This window comes from Haliotis rubra, unplaced genomic scaffold (assembly GCF_003918875.1).
Source record: "Haliotis rubra isolate DU_JTF1 unplaced genomic scaffold, ASM391887v1 Scf572, whole genome shotgun sequence".
Lineage (NCBI taxonomy): Eukaryota > Metazoa > Mollusca > Gastropoda > Lepetellida > Haliotidae > Haliotis > Haliotis rubra.
In genome coordinates, this window is record NW_025767271.1 from 441,514 (window position 1) to 468,647 (window position 27,134).

Below are 27,134 nucleotides of genomic sequence, written 5' to 3' on the forward strand. Positions count from 1 at the left end.
ATGAATTTTCTGTTACATCAATTTCATGATCACAAATTTTCTGTCACTATAGAGCTATTCAGTGTTTTAGATATATGTGTCTTCTTTTCGCTGCTTAAACAGAACATTCTTGGGGTAGCCTAGTGGTTAAAGCGTTTGCTCGTCAGGCCGAAGACCCGGGTTCGATTCCCCACATGGGCACAATGTGTTAAGCCCATTTCTGGTGTCCCCCGCCATGATATTGCTGGAATATTGCTAAAAGCGGCGTAAAACTAAACTCAGTCAGTCAGTCTTTATAGTGGGCGACTTTGCATGCCACATTAATTCATTCAATCATTATTTCAAATGTATCAATTCATTATAAACAAAATATGAAAATATGAACAATTTATAACTTTACAAGATTATCAAGGGTTTTCAGAGTAATATAGCTATATTAGTTCGTGAAGGAACATAGCATTGAGGTAAGCATGGAATTAATTCCCTTATAAAGTTGTTTTTGGACGTCTACAGGACATTTATTGTACCTTCCCTCGCCTTGCAGATGCTATAATCACAAAGACTCTGTAAAAAATCATAAAGTTTCTGTCCCAAAGATCACAAAGACTCCACTCTCACTGTAACCAAGTACACTACCAGTGATACACAATACTGTGGAGTTGACTGCCATATTTTCGAGTGTAAATCGCGAACTCCTAAGATTGCCGGATCGTAAATATTAGTGGATGCCAATCCTAAATCGTGACAGGGAGTAAAGTTGCAAGAGTTGCTTCCATTTAAATACCTGCTGAAGATTCGTTTTTCGTTTTCGTTTTTCAATGAAATTTAATACTCAATTTTAAACTCAATTTTTATTTTTTCTTGTGGTGAAACATTTTTTTTTCAATGGGTGGTCAGCACAAAGGTTAGAAAACAAATGTATTTTTTTATTGTATGGGCGGGTGGGATTTTGTACGGGCGGCAGGAGATGAGAAACACAGAATTAAATACGGACGCCCTTACAATATAACCTGCTCAGTCGAAAATGTTTATCTGCTGCCTCATCCAAGTGTTTGAAAGGTAAATTTTATGTATGATATTAACGTTTACGAAACCTCACAAGTGTGTGTGTCTATGTGTGAATGAGTGTCTTTGTGTGATTGTGACTGTGCTCGTGTGCATATGTGCATGCGTGTTTGTGTGTCCATGAATCAATGGTATGCCTGGGTTAGGTAGGTTTCCCATTCAGTAAATGGAACTTGTGTCATGAAGGTAACATTAGAATTTAGGACACACATCTTTAAATGCATGAAACTTTTGAACACAGCTTTGAATTTTCTATATCTTGAAAAATATTCTATGACACACCCACTGATTACATAACCTTTTAGTACAAGTTTTATATCAAAATAAAATAAATAAACCCAGAAAGAGGGACACAGTTTTTTAAATTTTACAGAAACGAATGTTGATTTAACATCCAAGTATCTCAGTGAGTAGATCCAAATGTTCAACTTTTATGGGTTAAATTTGCCAAGTTTGATAAGGTTATGCAGTTGTAAGATGTTGAAATTGGCAGTGTTCCACATTGTGAAGTGTCTGTGTTTGAACGTACGCCATCATTGCATCATGCATTCTGAGATGAGCATTAAATCAGCTTCTTGATAACATGTGGCAGAGAAATTACAAATTACACTCTGCCAAGTGTCAAGTAAATCTTTGCTCAATGTCAGATAATGTGAAGCTTAATTGCATTTTCAGGACCACAAATAAACCAACTCAGAGTTCATACTATTTATTCAGGGACCAATATTGGCTTGTTTTTGTGAAGGGTGTCCAGGTGATTTTAGTTGTTTTTTTCCTTGTTATCTATATATTTACTTTAGATGCAGGCTGTATGTGTCATATAACACTTGGGCCCTGTTCCACAAAGTAATGTTGGGGCTACAACTGTTGTAAATATGTGTAAAAGTATATTAGATAAGATCATCTTAGGCCTACGATCATCGTAAGTCTGCATAAAGTATATAAGATATGATCATCTTAGGGCTACAACCACCGTAGGTCTATGTCAGTGTATGGGAGTTAAGATCATCTTAGGGCCATGACTGTTGTAAATTTATGTAAAAGTATATTAAAAAAGATCATCTTAGGGCTACAACCACCCTAAGTCTGTATAAAGTATGGGAGTTGAGATCATCTTACGGGTACAATCATTGGTAGGTTTATGTCAAGTTATGGGTGTTACGATCATCTAAAGGCTATGACCATCTCAAGTGTATATTAAAGTCTGAGAATTAAGATCTTTATAGGGCTAAGACCATAGTAAGTGTATGTCACAGTATGGGAGTTACAATCATCAAGATATATGTAAATACTCAAGTCTGGGATAGGTAAATTAGAGGTTGATGTCACTTCCAACAATCCATACCATCAGGATACCACGCACCTGATAATGTTTATTCCCCAATCATGGGATACTTGGGATCTATTCCACACCAATGCCATGTGGTACTAAAGTATGATGACAAGCAGCTTTCTGTAATCATTGCCAAGAACAGTGAAATAAATGGCTACTTGTTTCACAGTTCTCAAAACAAACATTGGTTGATTCTTGTAGCATGTCTCATGGGCTGAATAACTCTCTTGGCTGGTTGATCCAGCTGAGATTATGATGTACTAGTAATCCTTTATAATATGAACTTCTGATATTCACGTCCCTTAATTGTAGGAAATTGTCCATTTTGGTCCCGTTGATCAGTGGTATTCTGTATTTCAGGTTTCCTGGGTCATAATATGTTGAATGTGAATACAACAACCACCGCCAACTCTCTACTGATGTTAAATGGTCATCATAGTCCGTCCCTAGGCAGCCCAGTCAACTGCCACTCTCCGTCCAGCCCCAGCCACTGGGTGTCACCACCTCCAGGTAGGTAATGGTCATCATAGTCCGTCCCTAGGCAGCCCAGTCAACTGCCACTCTCCGTCCAGCCCCAGTCACTGGGTGTCACCACCTCCAGGTAATGGTTATCATAGTCCGTCCCTAGGCAGCCCAGTCAACTGCCACTCTCCGTCCAGCCCCAGCCACTGGGTGTCACCACCTCCAGGTAATGGTTATCATAGTCCGTCCCTAGGCAGCCCAGTCAACTGCCACTCTCCGTCCAGCCCCAGCCACTGGGTGTCACCACCTCCAGGTAGGTAATGGTCATCATAGTCCGTCCCTAGGCAGCCCAGTCAACTGCCACTCTCCGTCCAGCCCCAGCCACTGGGTGTCACCACCTCCAGGTAATGGTTATCATAGTCCGTCCCTAGGCAGCCCAGTCAACTGCCACTCTCCGTCCAGCCCCAGCCACTGGGTGTCACCACCTCCAGGTAATGGTTATCATAGTCCGTCCCTAGGCAGCCCAGTCAACTGCCACTCTCCGTCCAGCCCCAGCCACTGGGTGTCACCACCTCCAGGTAATGGTTATCATAGTCCGTCCCTAGGCAGCCCAGTCAACTGCCACTCTCCGTCCAGCCCCAGTCACTGGGTGTCACCACCTCCAGGTAATGGTTATCATAGTCCGTCCCTAGGCAGCCCAGTCAACTGCCGCTCTCCGTCCAGCCCCAGCCACTGGGTGTCACCACCTCCAGGTAATGGTTATCATAGTCCGTCCCTAGGCAGCCCAGTCAACTGCCACTCTCCGTCCAGCCCCAGCCACTGGGTGTCACCACCTCCAGGTAGGTAATGGTCATCATAGTCCGTCCCTAGGCAGCCCAGTCAACTGCCACTCTCCGTCCAGCCCCAGCCACTGGGTGTCACCACCTCCAGGTAATGGTTATCATAGTCCGTCCCTAGGCAGCCCAGTCAACTGCCGCTCTCCGTCCAGCCCCAGCCACTGGGTGTCACCACCTCCAGGTAATGGTTATCATAGTAGTCCGTCCCTAGGCAGCCCAGTCAACTGCCACTCTCCGTCCAGCCCCAGCCACTGGGTGTCACCACCTCCAGGTAGGTAATGGTCATCATAGTCCGTCCCTAGGCAGCCCAGTCAACTGCCACTCTCCGTCCAGCCCCAGTCACTGGGTGTCACCACCTCCAGGTAATGGTTATCATAGTCCGTCCCTAGGCAGCCCAGTCAACTGCCACTCTCCGTCCAGCCCCAGTCACTGGGTGTCACCACCTCCAGGTAATGGTTATCATAGTCCGTCCCTAGGCAGCCCAGTCAACTGCCACTCTCCGTCCAGTCCCAGTCACTGGGTGTCACCACCTCCAGGTAATGGTTATCATAGTCCGTCCCTAGGCAGCCCAGTCAACTGCCGCTCTCCGTCCAGCCCCAGTCACTGGGTGTCACCACCTCCAGGTAATGGTTATCATAGTCCGTCCCTAGGCAGCCCAGTCAACTGCCACTCTCCGTCCAGCCCCAGTCACTGGGTGTCACCACCTCCAGGTAATGTCACTTGTCTACCCACACCTACTCACTCTCTCTCATTACGCCCAGGACCCGTGAAGATCCGGGTTAGAATTGATCTTCAGTAACCCATGCTTATTGTAAGAGGATTAGGGTCGTCTGGCTTGCTGACTTGATTGACACATGTCATCATATCCCAGTTGCATAGATCGATGCTCATGTTGTTGATCACTGGATTGTTTGGTCAAGACTGATTATTTACAGACCGCCGCCATATAGCTGGAATATTGCTGATTGCGGCGTAAAGCTAAACTCACTCGCTACACCCAGCCAAGGTCCTACATTGTCCCTGGGTCAATCTTGCCCCCCCACAACCCCAGCACATCACTGGGTCTTGCTGTGACTGCCACCCTGACTCAATCACTGGGTCTTTACACCTCTCCCATGCTTCTTAACAACGTCATGATATATGAACAGAACAGTGGAACTCCCACATGCTCAACCTCCAGTGTTTACAGCACTGCTTGTACAGGAAGTTGGATGATTGACAAAAATGTATATTTTTTCTGAAAGGCACATTGCAGGTAATAGTATGTTAACAAATATTCACATGATGGAAAACATAATAAAAATCATCAGATAAGTTGATCCAGGTATTAGGTATAACAGTTATCAGGAAATCATGTAATTGTTAACACACCCAGGCTGTAACACAACCAACAAGTCCTGGTCTTTGGAAGAATCCCCAGGGACGACTGAACCCTTTTGAAGAAGACTCAGTTCTGAAAGATCACAATATGCTGAATTACATGTATACATTCTACAAATGTGTTTGAGAACCTTGCATGTGCAGTTCCTCTTTTTTAATAAATCTGTTGTTGATGGGTGTGGAAATGGAATCCCTGAAAGGACCCTACAGGACTAGAATTCTTCAGATAGCACTAAGAGGGGAATTCTAGATAGCAGGCAAGGTCGGATAATCTCTGTTAGCCAGACACTGGAAAATTGCAGAAGAAAGCCTTAACTGATAACTGCTTGACCTGCAACACTTAATAGACAAGTAAATGTGTAACAGTGCAAGCTGGTGTGGTTCCAACAGGGTGGGGACTTGTGGAGCCACTTACTGTCTGTGGGGTAAGCTGAGATAGGAGGAAGGAGAGTAGGTTAGGGAACATTCATAATGTATTGCTAGGGGGGTGATGATGTGAATGACACCCCCCACCCCTCTAAAATTTATGTACATAATCCATAAATTATGAACAGTCCCTTAATGTACCGGTACATAGAAATAAATGAGTAGACAACCCCCAAAACAATTGTAGTCAGCGTAGTACACCATGTCTTAACTGATTCTCATTTCCTAGCCTGAGTGAGCATTACTTCACACCACATCACCTGTTGTGCAGCTTTTGCAGTTGCTAGAGAAATATAACTGCATCATGTATAAACAAGTGCTGTGCCTGAAGATGGCAGGCCTTTGGAGAACAAAATAAATCCAGTTATAAGATCCAATGTATTTTTACATATCAAACATCCCCTACAGTTGTAGCTAGTCTTAGCAGCTGCTTTGGTCAATTTTAAGACTCTTGTAAGACCAGGGTTCTAATCCTTTCCCTGAGGCTAACTTTGGCAAATTGTACCAATTCTGTTGGCTAGTGAGTCTTGTTATCTTCATAATGCACCAGGTAACTGAACGTTTTAAATGTCGATCCCCTTGATATTGCAAAGAAGACTGTTGGAGATAATTAACTGCCTCTGACAGAAAGTGCCTCTCCTGTCAGGAAAGAAAAGGAAGTAAAAGAAAAGATGTCAGAATTGTCAGCCACACTTAATCTGGGCATTTCCTGAAATGTAGTTTTTTGCATGTTTACACTGTTAAGTGCTATTATTCCAACCTGTAATGGTCATACACACCCCATTTCCAGACTGCCTTGATTGCTGAAAACTGATTAACACCATGCAAAAACATTGTGATGACTGATTCACTATTGTCTGTTTGTTATAAGTTGTTCTCCAACCCCAGCAGATGGTGACAACTGATTGTCCTAATATACAAGACCGCCTCCGTGGTGTAGTGGTTAGAGCGTCTGCCCGGAGAGCGGAAGGTCGCGGTTTCGATCCCGACCGTGTCATACCAAAAGACGTTAATATATGGTACTTGTTGGTCCCTGCCTGGCGCTCAGCATTAATGGGTGCAACAAGGACTGGTCGGCTCGGAGTCAGTATAATGTGTCTGAGTGGGGTATTCATGCTTCACTGAGGCATGGTATCTCAGTGAGCTAGCACTATAAAACCAGCTTCAGTCTGGTCTAGTACAAGCAGCCGCACATACACATACACACGCATTCACGTCATCATATGAGCGAAATATTCTCAAGCTTGACATAAAAAACCCAATTTCACCTCACCTCACCTAATATACAACCTACTACACTAACTTGGTGAAAACTGTTTGTGTGTTTGTTAGCCGGAATATGCAACCTCTAACACCTATAACACATGGTTTATTTGGGAATGCGCTTTCTCAGTAAAGAACAGATTCTAGTACTTTTGTTAGGTTGAGTCCCATCCAGGATTTGAACCCACACTCTCACAGCAGGCATCAAATCGCCAACACCCAGTCAGGCATCTAACCCAGTCAGGAGCCACTAATGTAGAAGCCATAGTGGCAGAGTGGGTAAAACAGCTGACTTTGTGTGCAGGCAAGTAGGTGCTAGACTGTGAAAGTGTGGGTTCAAATTGCGAATGGGACTCAACCCAATAAAAGTAGCAGAATCTGTACTTTACTGACAAAGTGCGATCCCAAACATAACATGTGTTTCGTTTGACTACATTCTTAATGGAATTGTGTATTTATACCTCTTACTTGATGAACTCTGTTTGTGTGTTTGTTTACGTGGAATATAAAACCCCTGCAGTTAAGGAACACTGCTTATGTTCTGTGTTTGTTATCAGGAATATACAACCCCCTGCTGATGGTGAATCCTGTGTCAACCTCCGTCCACAGTCAGCTTGATGCCCTCTCTCCATGTAATGGGTTTCAGAAAGACTTTACTCACCCAAGTGCCTTCATCCGAGTCTCAACACCTCTAGATCAAGGTCAGTCATTGCTGTACTGTAGCAGAATGTTTATTGTTGTTTTAAGATGCAAGAAGAATCAGTATGGGTAGTCAGACCCAGGAACTGTGTGTGCTTGTTGTCGTATCTTAACACCACAGGAAGTTCTTCATAATATCAACCACTTGTTTCTCTCTTCTCTCGCCAAAGTTAAATATATGTCATTCCTGGCATTACTGTAGTAAAATTTGCATTAATTATTGTTGTTTTGAGAGGCAAGAAAAATTGGAATGGGTGGTCAGATTAAAAAACTTGGTTGTGTAATGTGTAGTCGGCATTGTATTTTGACACCATAGAAAGTTCTTCATAATATCAGCCACTGGTTTGATTATTTACTGACTTGATATAGCTTGATTATTGCTGACTTGTATAAATCAACAATAATGAATTTACACTTGTCAATTGTCTTACCTAGGGGCATATTCTTATGATGATTATTTTGTGTTCAGGTCCAAGCTGCAAAACCAGCGAGGCAGGCAGCCCCCCTCACAGTCCCCCCAACAGCCCGGTCACAGTGTCCCTGGGTCATCCCCCCCACCACTCAGGTGTGTAGGACTGTGGAAGGTGGTACAGTCTTCTACCATGTCTTAAACAAATGAAACAAACAAAGTTTAGAAATAGTCTCTGCAAAAAAAGTGTCAGGTACTGATATCATGAACCATATAATTCTGTAAGTAGAATGCCTGAAAATTTTAAATTTCTCTGAGTCAAATTTGTGCACTAGCTGGTTTCATTATACTGTTGGAGTAGGGAGACCATCTGTGTAGAGCTGCCTCCATCAGGTGTGCTTGAAAACAGAGACCAAATGCCAGTGCTTGGCCTTGGCTGGAACCTGTGATCCTGGGTTTAAATCCCACTTGGCCTTGGTTATTTTTGTTTGTCAGCTCCATATTTGTTTGCTGGTGGGTTTCAAGCTGACATTGTGGCATGTAACTAAAATACAGTAACTGGTTAAGCTCTGAAAAGTGTTGCACACAGCAGTGATACACAATGTAGCACAGTGTAATGATACACCTGTTGCACACTACATTGATACACAATGTTGCACACTGCAGTGATACACAATGTACGCACAGTGTAATGATACACCTGTTGCACACTACATTGATACACAATGTTGCACACTGCAGTGATACACACTGTGGCACAGTGTAATGATACACCTGTTGCACACTACATTGATACACAATGCCTCACACTGCAGTGTTACACAATGTTGCACACAGCAGTGATACACACTGTGGCACAGTGTAATGATACACCTGTTGCACACTACATTGATACCCAATTGCACACACCTGTTACACACTGCACTTTGTTATACACAATGTTGCACACAGCAGTGATACACACTGTGGCACAGTGTAATGATACACCTGTTGCACACTACATTGATACACAATGTCCCACACTGCAGTGATACACAATGTCTCACACTGCAGTGATACACATTGGCACAGTGTAATGATACACCTACATTGATACACAATGTTGCACACTGCAGTGTTACACACTGGCACATTGTAATGATACACCTGTTGCACACTACATTGATACACAATGTTGCACACTACAATGATACACAATATTGCACAATGGTCATGCCTTGTTTCAGTGGACTTCTCCAGCCTACAGACAGCGGGTGCTATTGGGGACATGATGACCCGTGACCCTCTCAGTAGTAACGGTCACACCCTGGATCTCCTGGGTCTCAGCAAGACCACCCCTCTGTGTTCAGCACAGGCCCTCTATATGGAGGCCAACAGACATCTACAGTAAGTTGAGGAGAGATTTGTCATTTGTGAACTTACTGATGAAACCTAATTTTGAAAAGAAATTAGCATTGAAATATAATTATAATAGATGATAACCCTAATTAGATAAAAGTATATACTTCTAAAACTGTTGAAGTCTTGTTTGTTTCAAGGCAGTGAGTTTGTTGAGATGGCCTTGTGGTTGAATCATTTGCTTGTCACTCCGAAGGACCAGAGCCTCCTTTCACAAAGGGGGCGATGGGGTAGCCTAATGGTTAAAGCGTTGACTCGTCACGCCGAAGACCCGGGTTCGATTCCCCACAGTGGGCACAATGTGTGAAGCCCGTTACTGGTGTCCCCGCCATGATATTGCTGGAATATTGCTCAAAGTGGCATAAAACCATACTCACTCACTCGCTCACACCATTCTCAAAGCACTAAGATGATCGTAAGTCACTAAAGTAACCTTAGTGCAATGTTTAAGAATGGGAGTTAAGGTTAACCTTTGTAAAGGTTGCTTTGCTTCATGAAAGGAGACCCTGGTCCACTCACTCAAGGCATTGACTGATCCCTATGGTATTCAGTGCAGAGAAGGTCCCCAGTGTCCATCAGGAGCTATGAGTGCCAATGTGTGACCTTGCTGATGTGTGTCCTTATACCTTGATGATATGGGTCATTGCAGGGGATTGTCAACCACTAGTTTATCTTGTCCAGACATTATTACTCAGTGGCGACAGTAGGGTAATAAAGTCTTTAGCATTTGCTTGTCAAGCCAGCTCTGTTTCCGGCATTGGTACATTGTGTGTCTGTTCCCAGATATTGCTGGAATATAGTTACGAATGTCATTTCTGGCTGTAGGATTTTGTAGTTGAAACATTGCTGTCATATGTGTAATACAACATAACTGAGACTGGAAGTTTTACCAGTGGTAAGTTTGAGATGTCTTCAGAATGTAATATGGATTAGAAGTTGTCAGACAAGTACTCTCTGCTGCAGGAATGGTAATCTAGACAATACATCCGAGTCCTCTGGAGGGGAGTCCGACAGCTCCGACAAAAGGGCTCCAGGGAGCGAACGCAAGAATTCCACGTCCTCTCTCTTCAGCAATCCACTTCAGTATGGGTTTGACTATGAGCAAAAGAAGCTGCTTGCCATGAAAGGTAGGTGTACACATGGCCTGGCCATCTTCTCTGTGAGTAGATCAGAAGGACAAATTGTTCCAAGCACTTCATGACCTAATAATCTGATGTTAGCTACTTTACTAGATTAGGTTTCTTCTGAAGGTGTTTTAACTCGCTTGTCATTCTTGCTTGTAATTATCGGTTAATCATTAAACAGGAAGCAGTAAGTTATAGTGGCTGCAGTGCCCATCTCTAGTGACCTAGTTTTCGACATACTCAGTAGTGGGTTATTTGGGAATTTGCAACTGAACAATGAAAATATGATTTCTTCCTTAATTCTTACATGTAATATACCTATCTATATGATAATAAACCACAGGGGCTAAATACAAGAGTCAAAAGGGTAATTATTTAGCCTTGAACTGCCTAACACATCTTGAAGGCACTCCAGTCATATGAACTGAAAATTCTATTGTCAAAAAAATAACATCCTCGATAATCTCCAGGGTATACGTTCTGTTAAATCTCCACTAGTACCCTGGATGCATCTATGGCTCGGCCCGATAAAAAAGAAAAGAAATAAGCAATAGAAAAACAGTTCTGTTTTGGAATGGCATGACCAAATTTGAACTGTGCAGTAGACAATTCCTATCTGTCTGCCTTTGGTTTCCAAGCTGGAAGATTGTAACAAAACTGAGACTAGTATCGGTAAGCTGAAAATGTAAACTGTTAGATAGATCTATACATTATAACATTTGAGTTAGGAAGCTAACAATGAATATTTTGAATTACAGTGAAATCCAGTCCCCAATAATCTAGAGACCCTGCCTGTCTGACTAGTACTGTGAAGATAATGAAATTGTATTCAAATGGTGTTGCTCCATATAATTATTATTTAACCCAAAAGTTGTCATGACACTGCGTTCCACTGAGATTGTGGGAAGCCCTGGCTTCACTTCCACTGATAGTGTCTACAGGCTGGATTATTGGAGCAGATCAGGACAAACTTCGGTCCAGTTTAATTCAATCAAACTGTGACTGCTGAGTAGCATCATTCTTGATCTCCTTTAAGGACATATACATCTGTTACATCATGTCCATAATTTCCAGTTAATTACAGCACATTGCAGTCGTGAGTTGTCAGGTTATAATCAGGTTTTCTTTATGACTATGATTAGGGTGTTTAATATCCTGAAATTCAGATAAAGAAAATAAAATATTTTTTCAAATGGGACTACCAGTTAGGTGGAGCCTTGACCTCCTTTTAGAGCATTTAGGCAATAATCCAATATTTCTATGTGCAAACATATGGATCACTTAAAACAAATTAGAGGTTGTTGGATTTCAAAATTTAAGTGAGTGTTTGAAGCAAAATTGCAAGTTGGAGTTAATGCAACATAGAAGAGAAAAAAAACATCACTTGAGGTAAATGAGTCATGTGTTGAAAGTCATCTGTGCTTCGGATCAACACATCTTGTACAGCTTGTACTTGCCTTATCTAACTGAGGTTTTTGATAATTTGTCAGTGTCAGCATTTGCAAATGTGATAGCATCAATAAAGATGATCTTAGAACTGTCTTAGTAAACAGGAAGTACAATTACACCAATGAGAGTGCTGGAAGTGTTTCAACAGCAAGTACAGGCTTGGTTAATTGTGTAACAGTGTCGGTAGACACTATCAGTGGAGGTCAAGATGGGGCTTCAGACAGCCTCAGTGCAACATAGTGTCATTAATGTAATGTTTTTATATGTTCCCCTCTGTGGAGAGTGTTTTTCCCTCACATCCTATGCTTATTGTAAGAGGGGACTTAGTGATTCAGGTTCAGTGCATTGGTTGATGGCATGTCATTGTGTTTTGAGGGTGTGGTCATTGCTCACAGTATCAATCCCTGCTTTAACAGGTCAAGATTTATATACAGCCATTGTATAGCTGTCATGTTACTGAATGTTGAATTAAACAAAGAACACACAAAACATACAACATGATGGTTTCTGAACTTTTGTTTATGCTGCATGCTTTTTGTAAGAACTGAAGAGGATTGTAGGTCAGGTTGTGAGATGTGGCCGATTGCAGGACGTCCTACACTGAGGCTGTTGTTCAGGCTCTTTTAGTCTCAGCTTTGCCTCCTTTAGACTATAGTATTTCTTGGCTACTGTGGTGAAGCTGTGTGTTACAGCCTGTGACATGAAACAACACTCACTCACTCACACACTTCTACTTGCAGCCATGCAGAAGAAGCCTGAGGGGGAGTCCCGGATCCCGACCGACTTTTGGGCAGGGATGGGGTTCTCCAAGTCCATGCCAGAGTCGGCCATCAGGGAGAGGATCAACCAGCTGGGCATGGGGCACAGATACCTGGGGCCTGCCATGTCTACCACATATGAGGTGAGGGAGTTAGATACAACAGCATAGCTTGTCTTGCAGTGACTGCAGAGGGAGTCAGATACAACAGCATAGCTTGTCTTGCAGTGACTGCAGAGGGAGTTAGATACAACAGCATAGCTTGTCTTGCAGTGACTGCAGAGGGAGTTAGATACAACAGCATAGCTTGTCTTGCAGTGACTGCAGAGGGAGTTAGATACAACAGCATAGCTTGTCTTGCAGTGACTGCAGAGGGAGTTAGATACAACAGCATAGCTTGTCTTGCAGTGACTGCAGAGGGAGTTAGATACAACAGCATAGCTTGTCTTGCAGTGACTGCAGAGGGAGTTAGATACAACAGCATAGCTTGTCTTGCAGTGACTGCAGAGGGAGTTAGATACAACAGCATAGCTTGTCTTGCAGTGATTGCAGAGGGTTGCAGTGACTGCAGAGGGAGTTAGATACAACAGCATAGCTTGTCTTGCAGTGACTGCAGAGGGAGTTAGATACAACAGCATAGCTTGTCTTGCAGTGACTGCAGAGGGAGTTAGATACAACAGCATAGCTTGTCTTGCAGTGACTGCAGAGGGAGTTAGATACAACAGCATAGCTTGTCTTGCAGTGACTGCAGAGGGAGTTAGATACAACAGCATAGCTTGTCTTGCAGTGACTGCAGAGGGAGTCAGTTTCATATTTGTCTTGATAGGTACACTGGGACAATGGGGTAGCCTAGTGGATAAAGCGTTTGCTTGTCACACTGAAGGCCGGGTTCGAATCCCCACATGAGTACAATGTGTGAAGCCCATTTCTGGTATTCCCTGCCGTGATATTGCTGGAATATTGCTAAAAGCAGTGTAAAACCATACTCACTCACTATAGGTACACTACTCAAAGAAGTTAAGGATCATGTCTGTCATGTCATGCCAGCTCTTCTTGTGAGTAGCATATATCATAATGGTATTGCCAACTGTATCATAGTTGTAATGGATGTGTTAAGTGTAAACATGTTGTAATGGATGTGTTAAGTGTAAACATGTTGTAATGGATGTGTTAAGTGTAAACATGTTGTAATGGATGTGTTAAGTGTAAACATGTTGTAATGGATGTGTTAAGTGTAAACATGTTGTAATGGATGTGTTAAGTGTAAACATGTTGTAATGGATGTGTTAAGTGTAAACATGTTGTAATGGATGTGTTAAGTGTAAACATGTTGTAATGGATGTGTTAAGTGTAAACATGTTGTAATGGATGTGTTAAGTGTAAACATGTTGTAATGGATGTGTTAAGTGTAAACATGTTGTAATGGATGTGTTAAGTGTAAACATAGTTGTAATGGATGTGTTAAGTGTAAACATGTTGTAATGGATGTGTTAAGTGTAAACATGTTGTAACCATCATTGCAGAGCCCAGAGTCATGTTGTAACCATCATTGCAGAGCCCAGAGTAGGAGTTGGAAGCAGGTATTGACCGAGACCCATGGAAGAACCCGTGTAGCACCAATGCACCCATCAACAAGGCACCTGGAGAATACCCAAGTCCTCGGAAGAAATGTGAGCAGCAACGCTGTCCAGCTAAAGACCTCACCACATACACAGATAAATAAAAAGCTCAGTCCAACTAAAAAGCTCACATGATATACAGATAAACCTGTTTATTTTGATATGAAGAATTTGAATTAACAATTCATTATTTGTGATTTGGTCAAGGTTGATGTAGGTATGTATATAGATTATATTTTGAGCCTTCTGTTTTATGTGTCTCCTGCCATGTTGCAGATGAGTTTGGTTTGAGCAGCAGTAACCACGTAGACAGTGCGTCTGCTCTGCCACCCTCAAACCTGTGGTCTCCCAAGACTGACCTGGCTGAGCTCTTCAGTAAGATGGGGCTCGGCAAGTACACCGATCTCTTTCAGCAGCAGGAGGTTAGTAACCAGTGTTTGCCTTCTTTGTATCTATATATCCTCAAAGGAAATAGTTATTGTTCAATTACACAGTTGAGTTGATTGAGGGAAACATTTGAAGACACCAAAATCAAATGTCACTGTGGGAAGTAATGAATCTTTAGATCATAAGGCCAGATGAACCTTCTTGCTTCCTGGTTTGCCACCTACATACATACTTTCCTCCAACATCTCAGTGACAAGCCACATTACGGAAATACATTTCAAAGTGGCATTAAACCAAACTCACTCACCTAATGCAGTGAAGCTGTTTAAATCCTGAAACCCCGTATTCAGAAGTTATTTTTGGGAATCCTTATAGGACTATGTGAGCCAGTGATTTGTACACATAGGAATTCTTAACATGGACCAGGCCACAATACATGTAGACCAGGACACAATACCTGTATCTGGCTGTATCACAATACCTGTATCTGGCTGTATGACAATACCTGTATCTGGCTGTATGACAATACCTGTATCTAGCTGTATCACAACACCTGTATCTGGATGTATCACAATACCTGTATCTGGCTGTATCACAACACCTGTATCTGGCTGTATGACAACACCTGTATCTGTCTGTATGACAATACCTGTATCTGGCTGTATCACAACACCTGTATCTGGCTGTATGACAATACCTGTATCTGGCTGTATCACAACACCTGTATCTGGCTGTATGACAATACCTGTATCTGGCTGTATGACAATACCTGTATCTGGCTGTATGACAATACCTGTATCTGGCTGTATCCCAACACCTGTATCTGGCTGTATGACGATACCTGTATCTGGCTGTATGACGATACCTGTATCTGGCTGTATGACAATACCTGTATCCGGCCACAATACCTGTATCTGGCTGTATGACAATACCTGTATTTGGCTGTATGACAATACCTGTATCTGGCTGTATGACAATACCTGTATCTGGCCACAATACCTGTATCTGATGGAAGATGGAAGAGTTCCAGTCTGCCTATAGAGAACACCACAGTACAGAAACAGCACTCCTTCGTGTGCAAAATGACATCCTTTATCATCTCGACAATCAGAGAGTAGTACTTCTTGTTCTACTAGACCTGTCAGCAGCCTTCGATACAATAGACCACAGTATCCTTCTGTCTCGACTTGAGAAGACTGTTGGTATCACCGGACCAGCATTGATGTGGCTTGAGTCATATCTAAAAAACAGAACTCAGTCAGTGAAAGTGGGTGAGGCCGTGTCAGAAGAAAGGTGGTTATCATATGGCGTTCCACAGGGTTCAGTCCTTGGACCACTCTTGTTTACCATCTATATGTTGCCACTAGGTGATGTTTTCGGAACCACTGCATTGACTTCCAGTGCTTTGCAGATGACACCCAGAGCTGTATAAGCCTCCAGGATTGTATCACTTCAGGACAAGATAGCGAAGCTGGAAAGCTGCATCAGTGACATCAGAACTTGGATGAGAATTAACTTTCTCAAACTAAATGACAACAAAGCGGAAGTATTCATTGCTGGGCCAAAGCTTACAGGAGCGTATGACAGAATTCTCAGTCAATATTGGACCTGTGAATGTGCCTGCCTCTTCCCAAGTGAAGAATCTAGGAGTTGTTTTTGACTCCCACATGACCATGAACAAGCAGGTCACCCAAATGTGCCAGTCTTCTCACTATCATCTTCATCAGATTGGTAAACTAAGGCGATATCTTTCAGATGAAACCGCCAAAACTCTCACTCAAGCAACAGTCATATCTGCGCCTTGACTATGCCAATTCACTTTGTTTGGGATAGCAGCCGGCTGGTTCAGCGACTCAGGTTATACAAAACACAGCTGCCAGGATAATAACTTCGTTGTCCTCGAAGAGACCACATCACCCCCAGGTTAAAGAGAACTGCATTGGCTACCGTTGCCAGGCGCATAAAATTCAAGGTGCTTACCATTATCTACAAGTGCCTGAAGACCAACACTGCTCCATCTAACTTGTCATCTCTTCTAAACAACCATAGACCAACAAGAACCCTTAGATCACAAGATAAAGATCTGCTTATCACCAGACCATCCAGGACCAAATACGGGGACCGCTGCTTTGAATGTGCAGCTCCCATGCTATGGAACAACCTCCCTATGTCGCTAAAATCCGCCCCAAATCTACAAACTTTTCGAAAACATTTAAAGACACATCTATTTGAAATGAAATAGACTGAACTGCACAAGAGCCTGTGAGCAGCCTAGCTGGAACTCGGCGCTATAGAAGTAGATTATTATTATTATTATTATTATTATTATTATCTGGCTGTATGACAATACCTGTATCTGGCTGTATGACAATACCTGTATCTGGCTGTATGACAATACCTGTATCTAGCTGTATCACAATACCTGTATCTGGCTGTATGAAAATACCTGTATCTGGCTGTATGACAATACCTGTATCTAGCTGTATCACAATACCTGTATCTGGCTGTATGAAAATACCTGTATCTGGCTGTATGACAATACCTGTATCTAGCTGTATGACAATACCTGTATCTGGCTGTATGACAATACCTGTATCTGGCTGTATGACAATACCTGTATCTGGCTGTATCACAATACTTGTATCTGGCTGTATGACAACACCTGTATCTGGCTGTATGACAATACCTGTATCTGGCTGTATGACAATACCTGTATCTGGCTGTATGACAATACCTGTATCTGGCTGTATCACAATACCTGTATCTGGCTGTATCACAATACCTGTATCTGGCTGTATCACAATACCTGTATCTGGCTGTATCACAATACCTGTATCTGGCTGTATCACAATACCTGTATCAAGGCACCTTATGTTCATTTGGCTGAATCCCTATAAGCAACCTCGGCTGGTTGTAAGTGAGGACCAAATAGTCAGGTTCTCTGACTTGGTTCATTGCATGTAATTTTACCATAATGGGTTGCTGTTAGCAATATTAATCACTGGATTGCTGGAACATTGCTGGGTGATGTGTTAAACCACAAACACACAACTACATGTTTATGGTTGCGATTGCAATGCAATTCACAAAATGATCAAGTTCCATGACTTGGTATATTGCTTATCATTTTACCATCTCTACATCTAACTTTGTGTGACCTTTCTTTCAATAATTATGCATATTTAAGTAAATTATATCTTCCTATTTCCTCATAATATGTTTTGGAAGAAGACAGTGGGAAATGCAGGTTTGGTCGAACTTATTCAACGATGAGTCATAAAATCCAAACTACTGAATTCTGAAGGAGACTGTGAGATTCTCATCTGACTATATTCATGAACACACTTACTTTTGGCTGTACACATCAGCTTCTCATTTGACCTTGTTGTTTGTTTTCTAGATTGACCTGTCAACGTTCCTGACCTTGACTGACCATGACCTTCGAGAGCTGGGAATCTCCACTTTTGGAGCCAGACGGAAGATGCTCATAGCTATTGCTGGTACCAATCTTTGTCACATACTCAATCCAAGTGCTGTGATATAAGCACATTTAACACCTCGGGGATTCTGGAATAGGCCCCTAGTACCTAGTGTTTATAGAGACAATTAAACTTGGGATTGGGTGGTCAGGCTATCATCTTCCTGAGGCAGAGAAGTTAACTGACTACAATAGTTCAGGGTCCAGATCCACAAAGCATTCATAGAGTTTTGACCTGTTGTAACTCTATAGGCTTTCCAATATCTTAGCACTACGAATGTTTTGCGGATTGGGACCCAGGGCCTAGATTTTCGAAGCTCTCTTTTCTCTAAGATAGTCGTAAGTGCCATTTTCTTAAGATAGTTTGGTTTTAAGTGCCAATATCAATGGGGGACACCATTTACATTACCCATGTGGGGATTAACTTACTTAACGCTTTAACCACTAGGCTACCCACGCCCCCATTAACATTAACTTACGACTATCTTAGGGCTAAGAGAGCTTCGAAAATCTAGGCCCAGAGTTATAACTTTTTGTCTGGACTAACAAGTCAATGCATAATTTTATCAAAACCGCTTAACAGAATTTGGTAAACAACAGGATTTGGAAATCATGTATACCTTCAGCTTGGTGTCAACAGAGGCAGGAAACTTGTCTTGATTAGATCCTGTTGACTGGGCTACCAGAATGACAATTATACCAAGAGATATGTGAGAAGGAATCTGATTGGCCAGTTGCAGATGGATTGAATCCGTTGGTAGATGACCAGATGGTGGCCATAACGGGTACAGCAGCGTGCAGTAAACTTGGACAAAGTACTGTGACTATGCATGTCCACCCAGCTGTGAATGGGTACCTCGTAAGGATAAATATAGCCACTACTGGTGCTATGATTGAGCCATCGAATTCCAACTATGGTTGTGCAATGGTGATAAGTGAACTTCTATGATTTACCTCCCTTGCCTCGGTATGACTGGGATGACTGTGTGTCATTGCTCCTCCCCAGGCGGGATCATTGCTTGTTCTTGCAGTCAGTCCAGTCTTTACCAAACTTGATTTTCTGTAGGTTTTAGCTGGGATATTTGAGACCAGCAGACATATGCATTCACTCATTCCCCATGAACAATTCTTGTGGACTTCTATCCTTCATGCTCAATTTTTTTAGATTTAATGTCAATGATGAACAAAATATCTTTTGAAATGGACAAAATGTGAACTCAAGAAAGAATATTGATGTGCTTCCCTGTAACAAATTAACGGGGAGTTATCCCTGAATTGAGGCATGGTGACATTCAATTCATAACTGATTTCTTCAAGGGTACAAGTCTTACACTCAGCGGTGGGTAACCTCATGGTTAAAGCGTTCTCTCATCGTGCCAAAGGAACGGGTTTGATTCCCGTCATGGGCATATTGTGTGAAGCCCATTTCTTGTGTCCCCCACTGTGATATTGCTGGAATATTGCTAAAAGAGGTTGGCAGTTTGCACTTGTATTTTCAGATCTGACAAAACGTCGAACATTGCGGAATATTAATCCAGGTGGCGCCACTTCTGCCTCCAGCACCAGCAACAATCCCACCACCACCAACAACCCGTTTCAGGAAAACGGAGCATCGCTGATGGGTCCCCGGCGTCCAGACATTGCTAGTCTTAGCGGGCGCTGGTAGCTCGGTGATACCTGTACACATCTCAGACAAGCAACAAGGAAAATGATATTGGGAAGACAACATGCAACTAAAAGAACTACAGCTTTAATCTAAGCAAATGTTTCATTACAAATATATATCTTGTATGAATGTGACTTTGGCAAAAATGTCATTTCAAAACAGGATTTGTGAAATTGAACTGTAAACAGGATTTGTGAAATTGAACTTTAAATTTGCTTTAAGAATGTGATAGAAAGGATATTTGCTATTACAGTTATATATTTTCATAATACACAGTTGTCTCATTTGTATTTGCCTTGTTGCTTGTCAATTGTTCTGCTGATGCATAATCGACTTTCACAGAAACTGTGGTGAATTTGGTCGAATTTCGACAAAAATCTTGGAGCTACACTTGCATGGACCTTACGTGAAGCATCTAGTCTGTTCAGTTGCCATGGTAACAGCATTGTAATCATGGTACCTGTGGTGATATGTACAAATATTTAGAACCTTTACAGTAAACAAATTGTTAGCCCTGTTTATATGATGATTTTGTTAGAGAGACTTAGAGAGGTATTTATGAAATGTTGCCACATTGGTTCGAGTAGTCACAGAAAACTCATTGTTTAAATTTGTTGATGTTTGTTTTTATTGCAATATGTTTAAGAATGTTACCTGTTAAAAATCTTCAGAATAGATAGATTTGCAATGGCATGTAGGTAAATCAAAATTTAATCAGGCTATAAAATAATGATTTAAAATTAGTTCTTGGGAATGAGAAATAAACGTGTGGAAGGTGAATTAGTCACTTGTATATTTTACGGGAGAAATGTAAAGTGTAAGTATGGAGTGGTACAAGAAACCCGAGAACCAGGAATATATAATTGTATTTTTTAACGAAAGATTTTGTCATTGAAAATTTTTCCTTGAACAATTTTTTCACATCATACGAGATCATTTTAGTCAGATGAAGCCATGCATGCATTTGAATAATTCTCATGAAGAAATTGTTTTCTCTAGATGGTTTTCTGACATTGTATGGGAGGAGACCTGTGTTGTTGTTACCTCGTGTCATGTATAGAATTTGTTAGAGACTTGCTGCTCTTTGCTAAATCAGAATTCTAAATAGGGCTTTCATTATCTTAATCTGTCCATTTTGTAAACAAATTTGATAGATGTATTCCATATATATGTATGTGTTTTTCACCTGAAGTGATACACCTATCCGTCCAATTTTTTGTGATGTTTATATTTTTTTCATCAGCTATGTTAACGAAGCATTTATGCTTTTTTCTAGAAAAGCTGCAGGATGAACCAAATATTTATTCTTGAAACAGTATTTAGTCATGTTTAGTTTTTAGAAGCCAAATTTGAACAAATCTACTTTCTCATATTATGTTAAATATTTTTTAATATTCATCATTGAAGTGCATAATTAATTATGCTTTGAGTTATGTTCATGATTACAGTACAGAATAAACTTGATAAGTTGGAAATGTTGGTATTATTTGACAATGATTTCAATACAAAATGAAAGTTTTATCATGTAATGTATGGATTTTTCTACATATCCATGAGATATAATCCTTGTAATAAGAATAAGTGGGATTTTTGTAAGATGGGGTTTATAATTAAATGCAAAGGATCAGTAAAGTAAGACATTTTTACACATTTTTGATGCATTTGTCACAAAGCTTTCCGAAAACATCGGACCTAGATTTGTTCATCATTTTGAGATTTTACTGTTTCTTGTACTACTATTTTCAGAATTTATCTGTGTTTTCTTATTTCTTTATGTTTGCAAGTATTTTCTTCAATCATCCAATGTTGAGTGTAGGGTAATGGAGTTTTGACCTGTACTGTATGTTTCCACAAGTCTGTACTGCTGAAGAATGTACTATGCAAACACAGTTTGAAGATATGTAGCGTCATTGTACAGGGAACGTCTGTCTACAGATCTACAGGTTATGCATATCAAAGAAATTCTAAACCCATGACATTTTTGTTTCAGATTATCAGTCATTTATATTTATTTCAAAATATTCATGGTATTTGATTTTTATCATGTGTGTTTCAATCAGTATTGTGAAGGTATCTAAGTGGATCTGAATACGTGAAATGAATTTCCATAAGGAGTAAGTCCATCAGCTGCTGCTGTGACATGTATTGTAACCAGTAATACAAATAAATCCTGAGTCGGGTCAAATCTGAGCATAATATTTCATTTACCCCATATTGTTTCTGTATTTTCTGTTTTGTTCCTTAAAAATCATATCTTGCAAATGTCAGAAGAATTAGAATTTGTGAAGAAGATATTGTTTTTGTTAATACCTTGTACAAGGGTGCACACAGCACCAACTGGTTCAGTCTTATATTGTAGCATGATCAAACAAATCCCAGCTGATTTGAGGACAGTCAGTTTGATACAATTAACACCCAGAAAGAAGGAAGCACAGACATTTCCATTGCCATTCTCTGAAAACTGGAGTAAAATTTATTTAAACAAAATGAACAAAGCCTCTGTTGTTTAGAACTTGTTATATATGTTTGGAGTATGACAAGTCAGTATCTTGGTTCATCTTCAAACATAAATGCATGAAATCTCCACACCTACCTGTATTCACACCTATTGGTTTTGGTGTGAAAGGCTTGGAATACTTTGGAAAAATATTCAGTTTGACATGCTGAGAATTTATGAAGTAATGCATTGGAACAGTTACAGATCATATTAATTCAAACCGCCCCCAAATCTGAAATTCCTCTATCTTTCTGAAATTGTTTATACATGATACAGTAAGAAATGCTGAACCATAGACAGACACCATGACACAACTGTACTGTAGACATTCTGCAGGAACAGCCATTCTGGTATTCTTCACTGGTATCAGTCGATAAGTTACAAATCTAGACATGTTCCTAAGATGCCGCAGTGGCAGATGAATTAACGACCCGTGCAATAGACATATGCTGAAATGTATCCCGATGATGATTGAGCTGAGTAGACCTGTTTGTTTCTCCAATACCCATGTTGTTGTTGTAGTAGTATCAGATCATGTTAAGGTCCACATGTAGTGTCCACGGCTTGTCAGCAGGGAGGACGGTGACGAGGAGGAGGGAGACGAGGAGGAAGGAAACGAGGGGTGATCACTGTCACACAGGTGGGGGATTTCATGGTCATCATGACATAGCAATGGGTTAGTGAGGTTATTTCGCTGTTGCTTAACAGCATTTGAGTCATGGCAAGACACAAAGTATGAGCTTTCCATTGGTGGGGATCAAACCCTAGTCTTGGGTGTAGTGAACTAAGGCTTTGCCCATAAGGCTAACTTCATGTTGATCTATGAGAATTTTCTTGGTTAAAATGATGTGAGAATGAGACACATGTTTGGTAAAGGGTGGCAAACATGTTTCTGTGTCACTCACTGAGTGTCTCACCATGAAATATATCAAACTTTAGCATCCCAAACTGGCTTTCACAGGGGATATGGCCTCTTGAAAACAAGTGATTATATCCCAGGATAGGCTTATCAGACCATTGTGATGTCATATCTTAAAATGACATCACAATGGAATGATGTCACAAATCTGTATGACACTAAAGCTGTAGCTGTGCTGTATATACATGTATACAGCATTCTCCTGAATATATACTTATTTTAAGATTCATTCATGATCACCATGAAATCCTGCAAGTGTGGTGTCTTTGATGAAGACAGTTTGTGCTGGTGTAACTGAATGACCTCCCCCTGCTAGACATTGGTCAGGCTGACAGATTGGCTATGTGATATATGTCCATCTCCTCTGTACACAGGCTGTGTAGGGGTGGGCTCTCTGCTCATTGGTCAGTATGCTGGGCTTGCGGATACTCTAGTGTTGACGTCCCGGTGGTCACTCACCTAAGCTGTAAATAGCTGGTTTTATGTTAATCTTTATTTTGTGAGTGTAACGTTGTTGTCTTCACCTTTTTGACAGACATGAGTAATTCTCATGCAGAGAGTCACATTTTACTTTTTTAATTATCTGTGCAACATTTTCTGCTCTAACTAAATTTATGTTTAGTGTTTCAAATTAATCCTCAAAATTGACAGATAACATAATGTTTTGACTGTATTAGTTATTAAAATGGGTCATTAGTTGATACGACAAAAATATAAGAATTTTACGATCAGTTCTTAAGATTTGTTATCAGAATCTGATATGAGGAAGTAAATAGTGTATATGATTAGAATCATATATTTTTAGTTGGCAGATAAGAGTTTACATGTTCACTTAAGGCAATGCTGATGAAGCATTTCAGTTTTGACCAATGAGCATTGAGCCTGAAGCAGCCAATGAAAGTTGACCTTTTATCCATTTTATATGCATGCTCCTAAATAATTTTGTATAAGATGCAAAGCCATGAGAACTGATTATTAAATAATTGTTACCATGTTTTGTTTGGATATCTAGCTACTATGTGAAGTTGCATGTAAAACAACTAAAACAATATGTATTTCAATTTGTTTTCTATCACATACTAAGAGTACTGTAATCGTAGTTATTTTCGCGTGGGATTGATTTTCGCGCTTTTAGCACAAAATGATTGTGCGTCATTATTCATACCAAGCGAAATATTCATGGTCAAGTCATGACAAAATTCAGACAAATACACAAGTAGGAACAACATGCAATTTGTTTAATGCAGCCAATCAGTGATTTGACCATGTGAACCACACGTGTTCATAAACAACAAACACTACTTTATGATTTCTATGTTTAATTATTGTAAGTACTGGTATACACTCTTCCTTAATTTGTTATCAGTTAATCTCACATATGGGACCGGTGTTGTCATGTTGACACAAGTATAATCCCCTCTCTCTCTGATTGTTTTAGTAAACACGATTCAATTATGGCGGCTAGCTTTGATCATTGCGGATATTGGTTGTGAAAACTTTGTGATGGATACCATCACTCAGGTGTTTGAAATGCGCGAAAAAACTACTGCGCTAACAGGTCTTTGGTGAACTTTCCTCGAAAATTGCACCCCGTGAAAATATATACGATTACAGTATATCATGAATGTCTTTATTGATTGTATTATATGTGGGAATTTTTCTCCACTTTTTTGTTAAGGCTATGGTTTGACATTAGTGTCCTGCTGCATGTGAAAGCTGAAGACTAAGTCATCCAAGGCCGGGTTATATTTATGTATATGAGAAATACGCACCTTGGTGTATTTTTTAAGCAAGTTTTCACATTGTTTTCACAATGTAATATGAATTTAAAACTATTCTGATGTCTTTGAAATTCAAATTTGTAAATGACAGATATTTTTAGAATTTTTTCAGACAGTTCATGTCCTTGAAGTGTGTTAGATGTTTAAATGCTTGGAAATGTAGAGAATATTGGGCATTGGTTTGTATCCCATGTTTGTACGATACAAATCTCTGGAACTGAGGAATACCATGGATAAGTGGGGGTTCCTGTGTTTCTTGGTGGGTCTTGAAAGACTTGCTGGCATGAAACACTGTTGTCATCTTGTGGAACCCATTTGCAAAACATAACCATAATACCTTGGCAGGTATGGAAATACAATGTACATCTTTGTCTGATTGCCAAGCAGACACCCTCTTTAGGTACAAATATCTAAATATGAGACACACACTTACTGGTCAAATAAAACAACTAGAGCCACCCCTGATGTTTTTTGTGTATAAGGCTGAAGGGGTGCTAGACAAGGCATCAGGCCATTTCACTCCCACGTCCAGCATATTCCATGCTGGTTGATGTTAATCACAGGAAACCCCCAAACAATTGATGTGCTCTAGTGCTGTAGACTGAAGAAGGAAAGTTATATGGTACAACAAGCATGGTAACATTTGTCAGCTGTTAATGTCACATTTTTAATGAAAGGTGTATGTTGGACACATATTGATGGTACTGACATCAATCACTGGAGTAATACCACTCAGAATATAACAACACATGCCCATGACTGGATAAATATCATCAAGGACCGTCCTTAACTTATTTTGAGTAGTATACAATCAACCTCCGAGATGTATGTTGTGCCTGTTTCAGGTTTGTTCAAATACATTTCTTGTTTCTCCTGACTTTTAAATTGGCCTTGCTTCTGATATTTTTTATTTAAGAAAAGATAAGAAATGATTTTTTTAATTTAAACTTTGTTTTACCCCAGATTCCAAATCAACATGAATAAAATGGACCAGGTTGTGAGGGAAGCTTGGACTTTATGCCAGTGTAGCTTCCTGCTGGGATTACAGGGTAGAAGGGTCCAGTATATGCTGCTCGAGGCAACCAAACGAATTGGGTGGTCAGGAGCAGTAACTTGGATTACATGGTGTCATACCCCAACAGCATGGATCATTGCTATTGATACCTATCACTGGATTGTCAGGTCCAGATTCAATAATTCACAAGCATTCACATGGCATTAATAAACAAAGCAAATTATTTTTGTTGCAAGAGGGGATGTGTTCAAGAGAGGTTTCATAGATGTGTAGCCTTATAAGAATACAAACATGAAACATAAACTCATCCATCCCAACTTGGTCCGTTTTGAAAAAGTCACGAGAAACAAGAAACAAAGCAAAATATTTTTGTAGCAGCAGGGGACGTGGTCAAGAGAGGTTTCATAGATGTGTAGCCTTATAAGTAGCAGGAAACAAGAAACAAAGCAAAATATTTTTGTAGCAGCAGGGGACGTGGTCAAGAGAGGTTTCATAGATGTGTAGCCTTATAAGAATTCAAACATGAAACATAAACTCATCCATCCCAACTTGGTCCGTTTTGCAAAAGTCACGAGAAACAAGAATAATGTTTTTAGGGGAGTCAATCCATGCCAGACTCTACATCAAAGGTTAGTTAAACGCAAGTAGGCTGTGTGTTTCATTGGTTGGTTTATTGTTCTGGAGACTAGGACTACCCAGGCTTCTAGTTGTTTTCATAATACTTGCATGATTATGTCACCGTTGCAAGGAGGCATGACAGTCTGCAGCACTTCAGTCCATACTTCTATGTGTGAATATTTTTGCCGTCCGAGGTGCTGCTCGCCCCAGTGTAGGAATACATGTGCTGTATTACCATGGCTATCTACTCAAATGCAGGTATATTGAAATTGGCAGTGAAATAATTTGGACACCTGAAATTGGCATGTCATATTTTTATAAATATTTGTTATGAATGTCCTTTCTGAGCGTGCATTTGACCTGTAAGTGCCAGACCATTTGGTAACTGGTGGTGCCAGGAAATGGTTGGCACTTGCATGTTGAATGTGATGTAAGTTATTTAAAATTTGGAGAAAAATAATTGTGTTCCTTTGAGGTTTAAAGGACATAACCTTGTGGAATTCTTGCTCAAATGTGTAACTGTCATGGTAGCTGAGCTGTAACACAATTTACACCAAATAAAATGTAAAATATC

General features: G+C 40.6%; 1 protein-coding gene and 2 long non-coding RNA genes across 3 annotated transcripts in view; 2 read left to right on the forward strand and 1 right to left on the reverse strand.

The window, feature by feature from the left end:
• The window catches only part of LOC124254483 (protein bicaudal C homolog 1-B-like), a 139,612-nt gene extending 117,503 nt beyond the window's left edge, over positions 1-22,109 (forward strand). Inside the window, exons 12-21 of the mRNA XM_046688292.1 lie at positions 2,738-2,887; positions 7,302-7,445; positions 7,913-8,008; positions 9,079-9,238; positions 10,214-10,377; positions 12,564-12,724; positions 14,136-14,250; positions 14,476-14,621; positions 17,987-18,086; positions 19,564-22,109. Of these exons, the coding sequence (XP_046544248.1) occupies positions 2,738-2,887; positions 7,302-7,445; positions 7,913-8,008; positions 9,079-9,238; positions 10,214-10,377; positions 12,564-12,724; positions 14,136-14,147 (887 nt within the window). The 3' untranslated portion in view covers positions 14,148-14,250; positions 14,476-14,621; positions 17,987-18,086; positions 19,564-22,109. The remainder of the gene's footprint in view (positions 1-2,737; positions 2,888-7,301; positions 7,446-7,912; positions 8,009-9,078; positions 9,239-10,213; positions 10,378-12,563; positions 12,725-14,135; positions 14,251-14,475; positions 14,622-17,986; positions 18,087-19,563) is intronic.
• LOC124254485 lies at positions 4,600-26,246 on the reverse strand. The gene is made up of 3 exons (XR_006892472.1): positions 26,140-26,246; positions 9,450-9,455; positions 4,600-4,636 (listed from the first exon to the last, which is right to left on the reverse strand). It is a non-coding gene; the product is annotated as an uncharacterized LOC124254485 (long non-coding RNA).
• On the forward strand, positions 23,861-27,134 carry LOC124254484. The gene is made up of 2 exons (XR_006892471.1): positions 23,861-26,341; positions 26,430-27,134. It is a non-coding gene; the product is annotated as an uncharacterized LOC124254484 (long non-coding RNA).